The sequence below is a fragment of the Vigna unguiculata genome, chromosome 3 (assembly GCF_004118075.2).
Source record: "Vigna unguiculata cultivar IT97K-499-35 chromosome 3, ASM411807v1, whole genome shotgun sequence".
NCBI lineage: Eukaryota > Viridiplantae > Streptophyta > Magnoliopsida > Fabales > Fabaceae > Vigna > Vigna unguiculata.
This window is the reverse complement of record NC_040281.1, coordinates 3,420,000-3,432,961: the sequence shown is the minus strand read 5'-3', so window position 1 is coordinate 3,432,961 and position 12,962 is coordinate 3,420,000. Positions and strand designations below refer to the sequence as shown.

At 31.4% G+C, this 12,962-nt stretch overlaps 2 protein-coding genes and 1 non-coding gene across 5 annotated transcripts; all 3 read right to left on the bottom strand.

Moving 5' to 3' along the window:
* Positions 1 to 643: 643 nt before the first annotated feature.
* Positions 644 to 715, bottom strand: TRNAT-UGU. The gene has a single exon. It is a non-coding gene; the product is annotated as a tRNA-Thr (tRNA).
* Positions 716 to 2,202: 1,487 nt separating this feature from the next.
* LOC114178222 (ubiquitin-conjugating enzyme E2-23 kDa-like) lies at positions 2,203 to 5,060 on the bottom strand. Of its 3 annotated transcripts, none has more exons than XM_028064006.1 (6): positions 4,783 to 5,060; positions 4,580 to 4,659; positions 4,100 to 4,214; positions 3,926 to 3,978; positions 3,709 to 3,837; positions 2,203 to 2,589 (listed from the first exon to the last, which is right to left on the bottom strand). In XM_028064006.1, the coding sequence occupies exons 1-6, from the start codon at positions 4,824 to 4,826 to the stop codon at positions 2,459 to 2,461; spliced, it is 552 nt and encodes a 183-aa protein (XP_027919807.1). In that variant the 5' UTR covers positions 4,827 to 5,060; the 3' UTR covers positions 2,203 to 2,458. The 3 variants fall into 3 exon arrangements, with proteins under 3 accessions (XP_027919807.1, XP_027919809.1, XP_027919808.1); XM_028064008.1 differs by having other exon boundaries at positions 3,709 to 3,777; XM_028064007.1 differs by having other exon boundaries at positions 4,580 to 4,667; positions 4,783 to 4,952.
* Positions 5,061 to 6,863: 1,803 nt separating this feature from the next.
* On the bottom strand, positions 6,864 to 12,716 carry LOC114179517 (AT-rich interactive domain-containing protein 2). The gene is made up of 3 exons (XM_028065884.1): positions 12,436 to 12,716; positions 11,222 to 12,306; positions 6,864 to 8,015 (listed from the first exon to the last, which is right to left on the bottom strand). Exons 2-3 carry the CDS (start codon positions 12,188 to 12,190, stop codon positions 7,149 to 7,151), a joined length of 1,836 nt encoding a protein of 611 aa, XP_027921685.1. The 5' UTR covers positions 12,191 to 12,306; positions 12,436 to 12,716; the 3' UTR covers positions 6,864 to 7,148.
* Positions 12,717 to 12,962: the final 246 nt, after the last annotated feature.

Genomic DNA, 12,962 nt, shown 5'->3' with positions numbered 1-12,962 from the left:
CTTGGCTTGAGCCATCAATAAGCACCTTCTGCCAGTTCAAGGAGTTTCTCAGCATTTCACTTTTTTATCACCTATACATTAGAATGACACATGCAATCTTTAACAAATTTCACATTGTATGGTGTAATTTACTCTATAGTTTGTCTTTTTTTCAACAGTTCTGATGCTGTGTTTGCTACGTATGATATCTTGGTTATTTTTAACATTGTGGTCTTTGATTAGTCACTGTTATTAGGTTCAAATATATTTTTAGTGCCTCAAATATAAATCTATCTGTTTTTAGTTATGTAGAAATATTTGTTAATTTTTAATCTATTACATTTTGTAATCATTGTGTTTCAGTTCTTAACTCTACTTAACTTGGATTAATTTAATGCAAAAAAATGTAAAATATTAATTAATTTATTAAGATAATAAATAGTTATTCAAATTAAGATAGTTAAGTTTTTTAGATACGTAACTTAATATATACATGTCTTATTTGAAATTAATAGATAGCTATATTTTATTTTTATTGTTTCAACCAATAATTTACTTTTAGCATTGTATTTTTTTTTTGTTGCAACAATTATAATTTATATATATATATATATTTGAGGATTCAAAAGATAATTGAAAAAAAAAAGTGAAAAAAATTAAATTTTGCCCTCACGCAGGATCGAACTACGGACCTTCAGTTTACAAGACTGACGCTCTACCACTGAGCTATAAGGGCCATTTGCTATTATATACTTAATGTTATTATTTTGCCTTATGAAAATGAATACTAACATGAAATAAAAGGAAAGTAGCTGACATAATAGTAATTAGAGTGATTAAATTAGAGTCCTTGCTATATGTTTTTATATTTAATTTGCAATAGTTTATACATGAGTTTTATTTTTTATTTTTTAAGTTTTGTTTGTATCTTGAGTATAAGTCCATGCGAAATACTTAAATTGTTTGAATTGTGAATTATAAATTGTATTGTTTTATGGATATTTGTATAATTTGCTCAATGAATTTTCACACGAGCAATTAAATAAATTCTAAAATATCTAAAGCAATTGATGGGCACGGTAAAATTTGCTCAAGAACGTATCTAACTCACCAAATTTTTAAAAATTGCGTAGTGAATACACAAAATTCGCTTGGCCAGTTTCGAATACCAACTAAAAAATGTATAATAACAAATTTTCCAAATGAAAAACGAGGAGTAGATTAAATTGAAAGAAATTAAATTGCATAATTGAACTTTATCACATTATATTACTTTTTATTTGTTACCTAAATAATTTATTTTTCATATAGTTAATTTGGTATCTCCTTAAAGTAGGAACAGTTATCAAGGGTGACTTAAACATCAAGAAATGGCAAAAATTTAAATCAATTTTAACTAGCGTAAGAATGTAGATAGCCGTTGGTGTATATTTTAATATTAATATGGACTGAAGCAGAATTAAATGCATTGCATACATAATTGAATGCAGGATTCATGCAATTATTCCAAGCATTTATTTGAAATCAAAGTCTAAATTGAGATTCTTCAAATTCCAATTTCAAATACCAGACATTCATCGGTAGGATTGCAACGTTAATTGTTAATTATTATTCTTTGTAACACAAAAATTGTCTGAAATTATTGCTTCAATGCTACGTGTATATAAAATATAAATATCAATTACTTTGAGACAAATTTTTGGTAATTTACATCTCAGTTTAGATAATATATATATATATATATATATATATTTATTTGGGTTAAATATATTTTAATTATGAACTTTTAAGTGAAATTAGAATTTGTTTTAAAAACTTTTAGTTCCCAAACAGAAAAAAGAAAAGAAAAAATATAACCATTTTAATTTAATTATATATTTTTTTATATGTAAAACATGTTAAATTGTTTAAATAATTCAAATATTAATATGAAATATGTTTAGCACGACAAAAAATATATATAATTAAGTTTAAAAAATTATATCTATTCATCTTCTAAAATTTAAAGGCCAAAATATACCAAAGTTTCATACATGAAAGAATTCTAATTTTGCATCAAAATTCAATCAAAATTCAGATACTAAAACCATATTTATCCCGAATTTCTTTTATAAAAATTTTAACACTGACCCTCAATTTCCAATCTCATAACATCCTTAAATATTAAGAAACAAAGTTCAAAATCTCATAGAAGCCACAAATGGGAAAGTCGTCTTCGCACAATTTCATCTATCAGAAGCAATAAATGAATTCATAGCAGAACCAGCAACCTTCAGAAATTGAATTTTCCAGTCACATAACTGAATACCTTAAACACCTAAATCATAAACCAATTTACACAACCACCATGGAACAGATAGAAAGGTGTGAAGTTTTCCTTCAACCTTAAGAACTTGTCTCTTTAACCTATTCTTGGACTCAATATAAAATCATATGATATCATGTACAATCAAATAAGACAGGCATTATATGTAAAAATCTAAGGATCTGGTTGGCCAACAATGGCATCATCACTAGAGGCATAACCATCTTCACTCAGCTCATCTTCGCTAGAATCTTTCTCCTCTACAGCTCCAATGTCTTCTGGCTTCGCATATTTCTCACAATATTCTGTTCATTGGCTCAAAAAATGAAAATTATAAACAAAAGCAAAAAACTTAGAATATAACAACATGTTCACATATGGTAGATATATTAAACTGATGTTTCCCTTGTCAGTCTTTAAACTACTGTCTCACATGAAATCCTAGAATTAAATACACTGGAATATCTAGATTTCTGTGACCATGATACAATATCTAGATACTCACATATGTGTGATTTTCTTCAATGATAAAAAAATACTCACATGCCAATGATAAATAAATAATATATACCAATTTGACATACCAAATTAGAAAGTAAAAGTTTAAAAGAATGACAAAACAAAAACAGTGGTTCTGCATTTTATAAGGAAATGATCACCATTTTTGTTATTTCTCTCAGAATACATATTATAATAAGCAATTATTTCTCGCTATACCAAACCTGGCCGGAGATCTAGGATCTAAGATTCAATTGATACAAGCAATAATAGAAGTTTTATGACAGTAAATTGGAAAGTACTTGGTTTGATCAGAAACTCACAACTTGAAAATGGTTGAGTATGTTAAATACTTTATATTGGCTCAGTTACCAGCAAACTATTCAACATGAGGTCTATATTACCATTTGAGTATTGGAATTCAAAAACTCTTCTTTTACACACTCAATATACACTTATTATTATCATTACAGAGTACGGTTGATCAATGCCAAAGCAAATATCAGAATAGGATGCAAGAAGGTAATGCAATTGCTGTTTATCCAAAAACAAAAAACAAAGCAAGAAAGATAGATGTTCATATTCTAAATCTGTTGGGGAGCATTGACAGTTGTTGTGCTTTAAATCGAACAAATTCTTGGCAAGAATCGGAGATTTCAATTGTTATACCTAATAATGATATTACTAAACATTTGAAATTGTTGTGGTAAGGGATGTGTTCAATATCAGTTTGTGCAAAATGACAATCTTCAATCTTCAAAGCTTTTTATTAACTATTAACCAGTTAATTTCAGTCCAATTGAAATGCGATGAAAATAAAGATGGCTGTAGCTATTGTTAACAATAATGCAGAAAAACTCTTACTATTAACATGAATTGAGCATGAAAGAAGCATTGAAGCTTTATACAAGAGAAAGGATTACCACCTTTAACTCTCTGTTCATATGTAGCATGATCTCGGATCATCAAGGCAGCAGCATCACCATTTAATGGATCTGATGCATTGGGATACAGAAGAAGTTGAGGAAGAAACACCTCAAACACATTAACAAGGTCTGAAAGAAAATAAGGAAAATCACCAATTTTAAAGCAGTGGCAGTAACAGAGTAAGGCAGAATGAAATGCATAGCAAGTATTGCTTACCAAACATGGGACTCCAAGTCTGGTTAATAACATCTAAGCATACAGAACCAGACCTAAGCATTACAGGAAACTGTATAAATGAGCTAATGTGTTTTCCATTGAGTTCAGTGGTGCTGCTTAAATAAGATATAACCTATGATTCAATGAAGTTATGGTTGCAGTGGAACAACTTACAATTCATCAACATTAGGATGAAAAATTTTGTTGACAAAGCCAATAGAAGGAGACTTGTAAGGATAAGCATCAGGTAGTTCAACCTTTACCTTCCAAACACCGACCTCGTACAGACCTGCACATGATTTCCATCAGAGTACAAAAAAAAAACAAAAATACTAAGAGAAAAATAACACAACCATTCACTTCCACCTTTGAAGTTAACATAGATCCTAGTGCAATTCATTCACATTGAATAAAATAGCCAAACGATGAATCAACGACATTAATCTAAGCTATTGACTGCTGATCCAAACAGTTCACATTGAATTCAAAGACAGTCGGTGAAGGAAGAAATTTCAATTTCAATTTCAATTTCAATGAAGAAAAAGTTGGGCCAAAGAGAAAAAGATAATCTCAGTAATCTGATGAGGAACTGAACAACAGAATAAAAAGTAAAATGTAAAATAATTACGCAAGCAAAGGGATGCAAAAATTTACTCTCTTTAGGTCCGTGGAATTCCACAAAGAATTCTTGCATGTCATCGTTGATCATCTCCACCTTGTAGTCACTCATCATCCTGATGACCTGATCCATGTCAATCAAACACACCCCAAATGGAAAAAGACAACAAATTTATGAAAAAATAAGAGTTTCTGAAGTTAAAAGAATAAAAATAATTTTTTTTGAAAAGATAACAGACAGTTTCATCAGGTCCATGTCTCTCCGTTTGCTAGGGGAAGACATTGTTTCTCTCTGTGCTTGACTCTTGTTGTTTGTGCGACCTGCTGCTGCTGCTGCGAAGCTCTGTGGAATCAAAGGTACACGTACAAGAAAAAAGTGTGAAACTGTTTACCTCATTTTCCACAAATAAAAAAAAAAAAAGGCTCAAACCCAACACACAAAAAAAAAAATGAAAGTTGGAGTTATTTGAAAGTAATGTGAAGAAACAAAAAAAATCTTTATTGATGTTATGATTTTGATAAATTACTGGTTTAAACTGTATAATTCAATCAACTTTATTTTTTCAAATCTCCATTGTTAAAAATATATTTTTAAATCTTTTATACATGACCTAAAATTTAAAACAATATGGTTGAAAAAGAATGATTAACATGATATGTGTATGACCTGAATGTACATTCTTAAGCATAAAGATCAAATCAAAATATATAACTTGCACAGCTATAAAGATGAATAATTAAACCTTATTAAAATATAAATCAATGACAACATTGTGGAGATATCCTTATGAGTTAGGTCTTTCAATTTGACCATTCAATTAACAGCACTTTGTTATGTGCATGAATGACAACATTCATGACACTTTTGAGCTTTATTGGAACTTTCCTCACAATTTTGTTGACCACATATTCATTTTAGTACAAATTAAAACTAGTGAAAGGAAAAGAAAAAGTACCTACACCAGTAAATATGAAAGTGAGAAAGGATTATTAGTTAGCTATGGTATTCAATAATATTTTTTTAGAAAAAACATATAATTCATAAAAAAATTAATTCTAGTTTTATAAGTTTCTTACAATTTTTGATAGTGGTATTCTTTTAATATTTATTTATTTTTCTTAACTAATTAAGTTAATTTCACATTTTGTCGATCTTTAGTTTAGAATGGATTATAACATCAGTTTAACTAGATTCTTTATAATGGTATATTTTCAGATAGTTTTTAGTGTGAACTAGTAAAGTTTAAAAGTTTTTTCTCTCTCTCTTATTTTCTTAACATATAAGTCTAAATTTCTTTTTCCTTTTTCAATTATTTGATATATATGAAAAAATAATAATGAATACATTTGAATGAAATATTAAAAGGATGTATACTGAAATCAAATTTCTTAAAAAGATAAATATTAGTGAGATCACTCAAGGAGAGAGTATATTTTTCTCTGGAAATTATCTTGTAGGCTTTATTCTTTTTGTTTATTCCTTATATCTGAAGAGAAATGTGTTAGAAGTATTGAATTTTTTCTCACATAATTCCTCCACCCCTATCCAACAATGTCTTTGTAATTTTGAAGAACATCAGTTGTAATTATTTTTTAATTTTCCTTTTAAATAAAAACCTAATTATATGTATTTGTATAATTTAAATAATTTTATACCTGTCAATTTATATGTATTTAATTTACACTTTTAATATTTGCTTTTCTTTTATTACAATCGGAGAAAACATCAATTCAATATTTGCTAGGACTAATAATAGTACGAATTGAGAAAAATTTCGTTTCATATTAAAAATATAAATTATAGTTCATAAGAATAATATTATTTAACAAAAGGCCAAAAACATGATTTTGCCCAATCCATGAAAGTAGAAAGACATTATGGATGATGTTCTATTTCTTTTTGAAAAGAAAGACTTCCTTGTTCTAACCAGACAACAAAACAAGGAAATAAGAAACCGACATACAAAACAAAAATGCATAATCAATAACCAAAAGAAATCAAACACAAAATCATGTTCCCACCTGTTCCTAGTCCTGAGGGAAAAAAAGGGAAGAAACAGTCCTTTCCGTTCTCTCACAATTTGTGTGAATTATAAGTGAGATTAGAGAAAAAGAAATTCTCATTCACCCTTCAAACAAAAGGTTGTTCCATTCGAAAAAATTGTCTCAAATAAAATTTTATAATTTCAATTTACAAAATAATATGACAAGTAATATAACATTGAAAACACTACCTCTGGCTAAACAAAACTGAGTTTACAGCACTAACAGTGCAGCCTCCAGGAAGCATCATGTTAAACTGCCATTTCAACCAACAAGATTAATATCAGTCTCAGCAAGTTCTTCATTATGAGTAGAAATGACAGGAGCACATGTCCATATTTGCTTCCAAGTTCCAAAACTAAAAACTCCACAACCTGGTTCTTTTCTCTCTATCTACCTCCCTATAGTGTACAAAAAAATTGCTAGTATGAGAAAAGCATTCACCAGTGATCATGGAGGAAGAGTTTTATACAAGTTTGTCTTATACAAGTCTGACTCAGGAAAAAACTTTCTCGAGCACAAAGTAGCTCAGATCCAATTATCAAATTTACACTAATCTTGTCTAATCAAAATCAATGTACTGCTCGCTCAGAGCACACTCCAGGAAATCATCATCACCAGGACCCTCGACAGCTTCCATTCCAAAACCTTTGCTCAAACAGCCGAACTCTACTTCATCATCGCTATCAATATTCTTTGGGGTCGCCCGATTCTGATAGGTTCTTAGTTGAATGAGAAAGACATTGAAATAATAGCTCACCAACTGTCTTCTTGTCCTGTTTGGAAAGTATTTGCATACATTGTTCCAAAAATATTTAATTTTAGAGGGAACATTTGATCTCATGATATCCTTAAATCTCTTTTCTTCTACAGTTGTCCATTGAAGTGAAACTTCCTCACCCATTCGATCAAATCCCCAATGGTAAAATTCAGAACCCAATTCAAGCTTCACTTTCATCCTATTTTCAGCGATATGTAATCTAACACACGCAACAGAACCTTGATGTTCGCAGCTACACTTCTCTTGTCTTCCCCTTCCAACATCTGTTTCAGTAGTAGCAGGTTCTGTGCCATGTTTCCAAGACCATACTCGTGTTCCCAGCCATTTAGAGTCACTATCGGAAGCTACACCAGTCCATTCAGGGATTTCAGCTTGAAAACGAGGGCCTACAGATACTTGCTTTTCATGAGACTCGTCCCCAGATGATTCACCGTTTTCTTTTTCAGTCAATACATCTATAGTTTCAGTTGTTTTCTCGTGAGGACAATTTTCTGCCAATGTATTTCCATTGTGAGAACATGGATTGCAGCAAGAGCATGACCGAGATTTAACAGAGGAAGGCAGCCTTTCCCTGCATCTTGATTTTCCTGTAGCAAGGCGATCGAGAGCAACAGGATCCTCGAACATGGCAGGATGCATCTTCTGCTTCTGCAAAACATATAATTCCATAAATTGAACATACTATTTCCACATAGCATGAAAAGGAATTTCTCACTACGATCTTGTCTTCTAGAAGAAGCATGTGTTACTAATTTAACACCTAAGTAATATAAATTAGAGTGATTGCTGGAAGAGTTTGTGATCGATGTTATCAGAAATTATAAGAACTAGATATAGTTTGATCTTGTGCATATGGGTCTCACTAGGAAATGTCAGTCACATGGATCAAATGCCATTATGTCGTATCATAAATCGAGTATATAGATGAACAGATGGTGTTGTGGCCCAACCTATAGCAAAAGCCATGGCAGACAAAATAAAGATGATAAATAAGTACATACGTCCACCACTGTAGAAAAGTCTATTCAAACGGGGAGAGAAAAGCAGTACAAAATATTAAAAAGGATAATTAAATATTAAACAAAAAAAAGTAAAAAAGGAATACAGAATCAACAGAATAAAGGATAATCAAAGAAAACAGAGTTCAAAACCAGAAATAAACAGAATAAAGAATAATTAAAAATAGAAACAGAAATAAAATAATTAAGTATAATCTAGGAAACGTAATTGAAAAGGGTGGCAGTATAACACTAAAAAATAATAACTAAAAAGAAGTATAAATACTAAAAATAATAATTAAAGAAAGAAAATTAATAATAATAAAATGGAGCAGAAAAATATTTAACAAGGAGAACATAATATCATTTGACTCATTACGGTATTGAGCAAGATTTTGAGATCAAAGAAAATGTTAGATGAGTGGAGGAGGAGGACTTTTTTTCCTATATAGAAGAACAAGGGAGATATTCAGAATTGTGTTTACCATAAAGGGATAAAACTTAAAGAATCATTGATATTGGAAAAGGCAATTGACCAATAGATTAACATAAGAGACTAGATTGCAAAGAATCAATTTGTGCTTATGCTATGAAGACCTACTACAGAAGCTATTCATCTTCTACAAGGTGGATGGAAATATACCGAAGCAAATAAAGATACATTACATACAATTTTTATTGACTTGGAAAAGGTATACAACAAGGTGTCAAGAGACGTACCGGAGAAGGTTTTAGGAAAGAAAGGTGTTTACTAACTATGAGTTATTCAAGACATACATGTGATAGGGTAACTTCTAATGGTACACTCTTTAAAGCCACTAAGGACTTCCTGATGAGGATAGATTCATATCATGATTCAACCTTGAGTTCTTATATGTTTAATCTAATATTGAATGTGCTTTCTTGTGATGCACAAATATAAATGCATGGTTTTTGAAAATGAAGTTTTGGTTAAGGAATCAAGGGAAGAGGTTAACTCTAAACACGAGCTTTGGAGATAGACATTGGAATCTAAATGTTTCTTCTTTCAGGTTAGATTATCTAGAATCAATATTATAAAATGATGATGAAAAAATTAATAAAAGTTGTCACACATAGGGTACAAATTGGGTGGTTGGTTCAAATGGAAAAAGGCGTTGGAACTTACTTTTGACTGCAAAGTACCTAGCAAGCTCAAAAAGGAATAATTGTGCTACTATATGACAAGCTACATTCTATGATACTGAATGTCACACTTTAAAGGGATAACAAGAGAAAAAAAATTGAAAGAAACCGAACTGAGTTTATTTTGATGAACATGAGATGAGACCACAAGCCACATAAAAAAGGACAAAATATGGAATGATTGTATATGAGATATTGGTATGACACTTAACAGTGAGCCGTAACTAGTAATTTAACCAAACCATCAAAGTATCAATAGCTTACAACCTGTCTGTAAGATATTAAACGTTTAAACAAAATAACCCATCAACAAACTAAATCAGCATTATCAAAGAAATAAACAGATTCGAAGCCTTCAACCTAACATCCATTAACCCAAAGAAGGGTACCAGTAGATAAAACATAGCAAGTATTTACGCATAACACAATAGTCACATTCAGAGCAAGAGGTTCACAAAAGTAAAATAGTCATAAGAAAAAACAAACTTTAATCAAGAAATTAAAAATATCATTATATCGAATGTAAATTATCAACCCAGACTTCTTTCTTCATTATTTGTAATTTATTAAGAAAATATCCCTTTTATTGTAAATTGTAATGTGAACTCTATGCAAAAAACCACCTGTGGCAGTTGGAAAATATCAAGCATGCCATTCCTCCATGCTTGTCATGGTGCCACAATTTAACATTAGTGTCTGTAAAGTTAAATGGGTTAACAAATAATATATGTTTACCCATTTATACTTGATTAAGGAAGCTTGCATATGGAAAACTAAGCTTGTAATACAGATTTGATTCAAAGTTGTGGATATAGGTAATGTGTGAAATAGACTTCCACATCATTAATCGCAAGTTCTTATAGCACATGGTTCATAGCATTGTAAGGATTGAAAAGTGGCTGGTGTATGCAACCATATGAGAAAAAAGACCTATGTCATGATCTGCAACCATGATCACTAGATCACATGACAGCATGCTAACCATAATGCTAAAGCTTACTCTCTTTGGAAAAAACTCAATAATGCATTCAAAGTTCTTTAAGGAAACTTCATAACACAATCTTTTTCTAACTGCTTCATTAAAACGAAAAAAAATTTAATCATTTAAAAATTTCAGCCCACATGCCTGTTTATTTTTCTTTTCATAAGAATAAGAATTGATGAAAAAGTAAAAGCATAAAAATAGTTGAATTGTGTGAATCACATTGGTGATACGAAATTACATAGATTCGTTAATGTATCGCAAGATACAAAGTCAATTAAGATCTATCTTGAGATACAAATAGATAGATAGCCAAAATGTATCTAATTGTGAAATTTGATTAGCGAATCACAAGATTCTGATAACAATGATCAGAAGTATTAAGTTCATGCATACACATCATTTATAGGTTTTCTAAAATTATCAATATGACTGGATCAACTCTAATGAGGTTGTGAGTCGAGTTTGTAAAGGCAATAGGAGTCTATGCAACTTGACTTGCAAGCTAAGATTTGGTAGGTATGCACAGTTAATATAGGAAACAAACTAATGCAATGAGATCAAATAATTATTACCTAGGATGAATTAAGCATGCTGTAATGCCTAACAGATAAAATAAAATGATAATCACACATTCAAGCATAGGATGCTGATATGCTTCAGGATATGAAATGACAGATAAAACTAATATTGGGCATTGAAGTTTATACCTGCAAAGAAGACAATCCACTGTTTGGTTCTTCATGCTTTCTCAGTGACAGAAGCTTTCTTGCCTTCAGAAATTGTCCAAAAAAGTCCCGGCCTTTATACTCCTTCCACTTTGATGGTTTTGGTATCGGTTGAGTTAAAGGATAAAGAGGATGTTTTGCAATATTCTTCATCCAGTTTAGCATGCCTGAGAATGCATCCCGTTTGCGTTTGAGAGGGTTACACTCCTTGTCAGCACATTCTGCACCCAAGGTTGCAGGATTGTCCTTAATTCCATTACTGGATTTTTCATTATTGTCACCTTCAATGTGTTGGACATCCTCAGGTTTATTATTTTGATCTTTGGTGTCCAATGGATTATTACCATTACTGTGGTTAACCAAATCAGTGTTTTTCTTTTTTTTATTTGATTTTGACTTGAAAAGTTCATCATCGGCTTTGTTCTTTGTATTTAGACATAACAGGCCTCTGAACTCTTTCTCTATATCCAATGGCAACCACTCCAAACCCCAATCACACCCATGATTCCCATTTTTTAAAATCTTCTCTTCAAAAATTTTCTTCAGCCACCTTTCAAAATCATTCAGATACTTATCGTACACTAATTTCACTGGCGAGTAAACTTCAAGGTTCAAACCCAATTCTTTGGTCACAGAACCCCACAATCCATTTTTCGACACCTCAGCATATCCACCCCTTTCCTTCACAAGGGAGAAGAGTTTATACAAATCGAGCTGTTGTCCATCAACCAAAACCAGTAAAGGCCGAGCACCAGCTTGGGAACAATTATCCTTCAGATAAAGAGGGTAAAGTTGATAGAACAGATATTTTTGCGAAAGTTTACCATGAGGAGCACCATTATCAACATGACCATCTCCAAGACGACAACCATTTCCAAGAAATTCACCAGCTGTTTTAACTCCAAGGGAATCTAAAGAAGGCCCATTTGAGAATGTTGACCATTCTTCCATGAACTTCAATTCCCTACTTCAATGCTTGATATCTCAAGGCTAACAATCAAAGGTATGGAAAATACACAAAAACGATCCTAGGTTGCCATCTTCTAAGCTTTGATCACACAACCAGGCTACAATTAACATAAGTATAAGCTTGTTAAGAGAGAGCAATTACAGAAACTGGTTATAAGTTGATCTGGATGCACAAAATCGGGAAAAGTATGAGAATGGGTGTAACCATTTCTGGTTGACGGATTTACCTGGTGATCAAGTCTTTGGCTGGCTGTTAAGGCATCCCATAATCATATGAAAGGCAAAGGCGAGAGACAAGATCAAAGATGAAACCTGAAACCTGAGAATATGGAGCATTGATCAGTGGTAAAATCTGGAGAAGCTGCAGAAGAAACCCACCATAGAAGGACAGAGCTTGAGAAGCTGAAGACAATGACCAAGGGGCAAATTAGAGAAATCAAAGCCCCCTCTTATCTCAGGGCTGTGTTTGCCTTACCTTCCTCCTCTTTGAAACATTGGAGGAACTTACTTGTATTTAAAATAACACAACACATTTATCACAAATGCTAACATTAATATACCTAGGGTTTGTGAATTTTTAGTGGGTCGGGCTTATCCGAGTCCGGCCCACTAAAATTATACGGGAGTTGAATAGATTTTTATTTGTGCAGTTGAGTCTGACTAATTATTTATTATATTCGGTTAGATAAGTCAGATTCATTATTTATTAGGTCTGGTTCAATATTTATATATTTAAACGTATATTAAGTTGAAT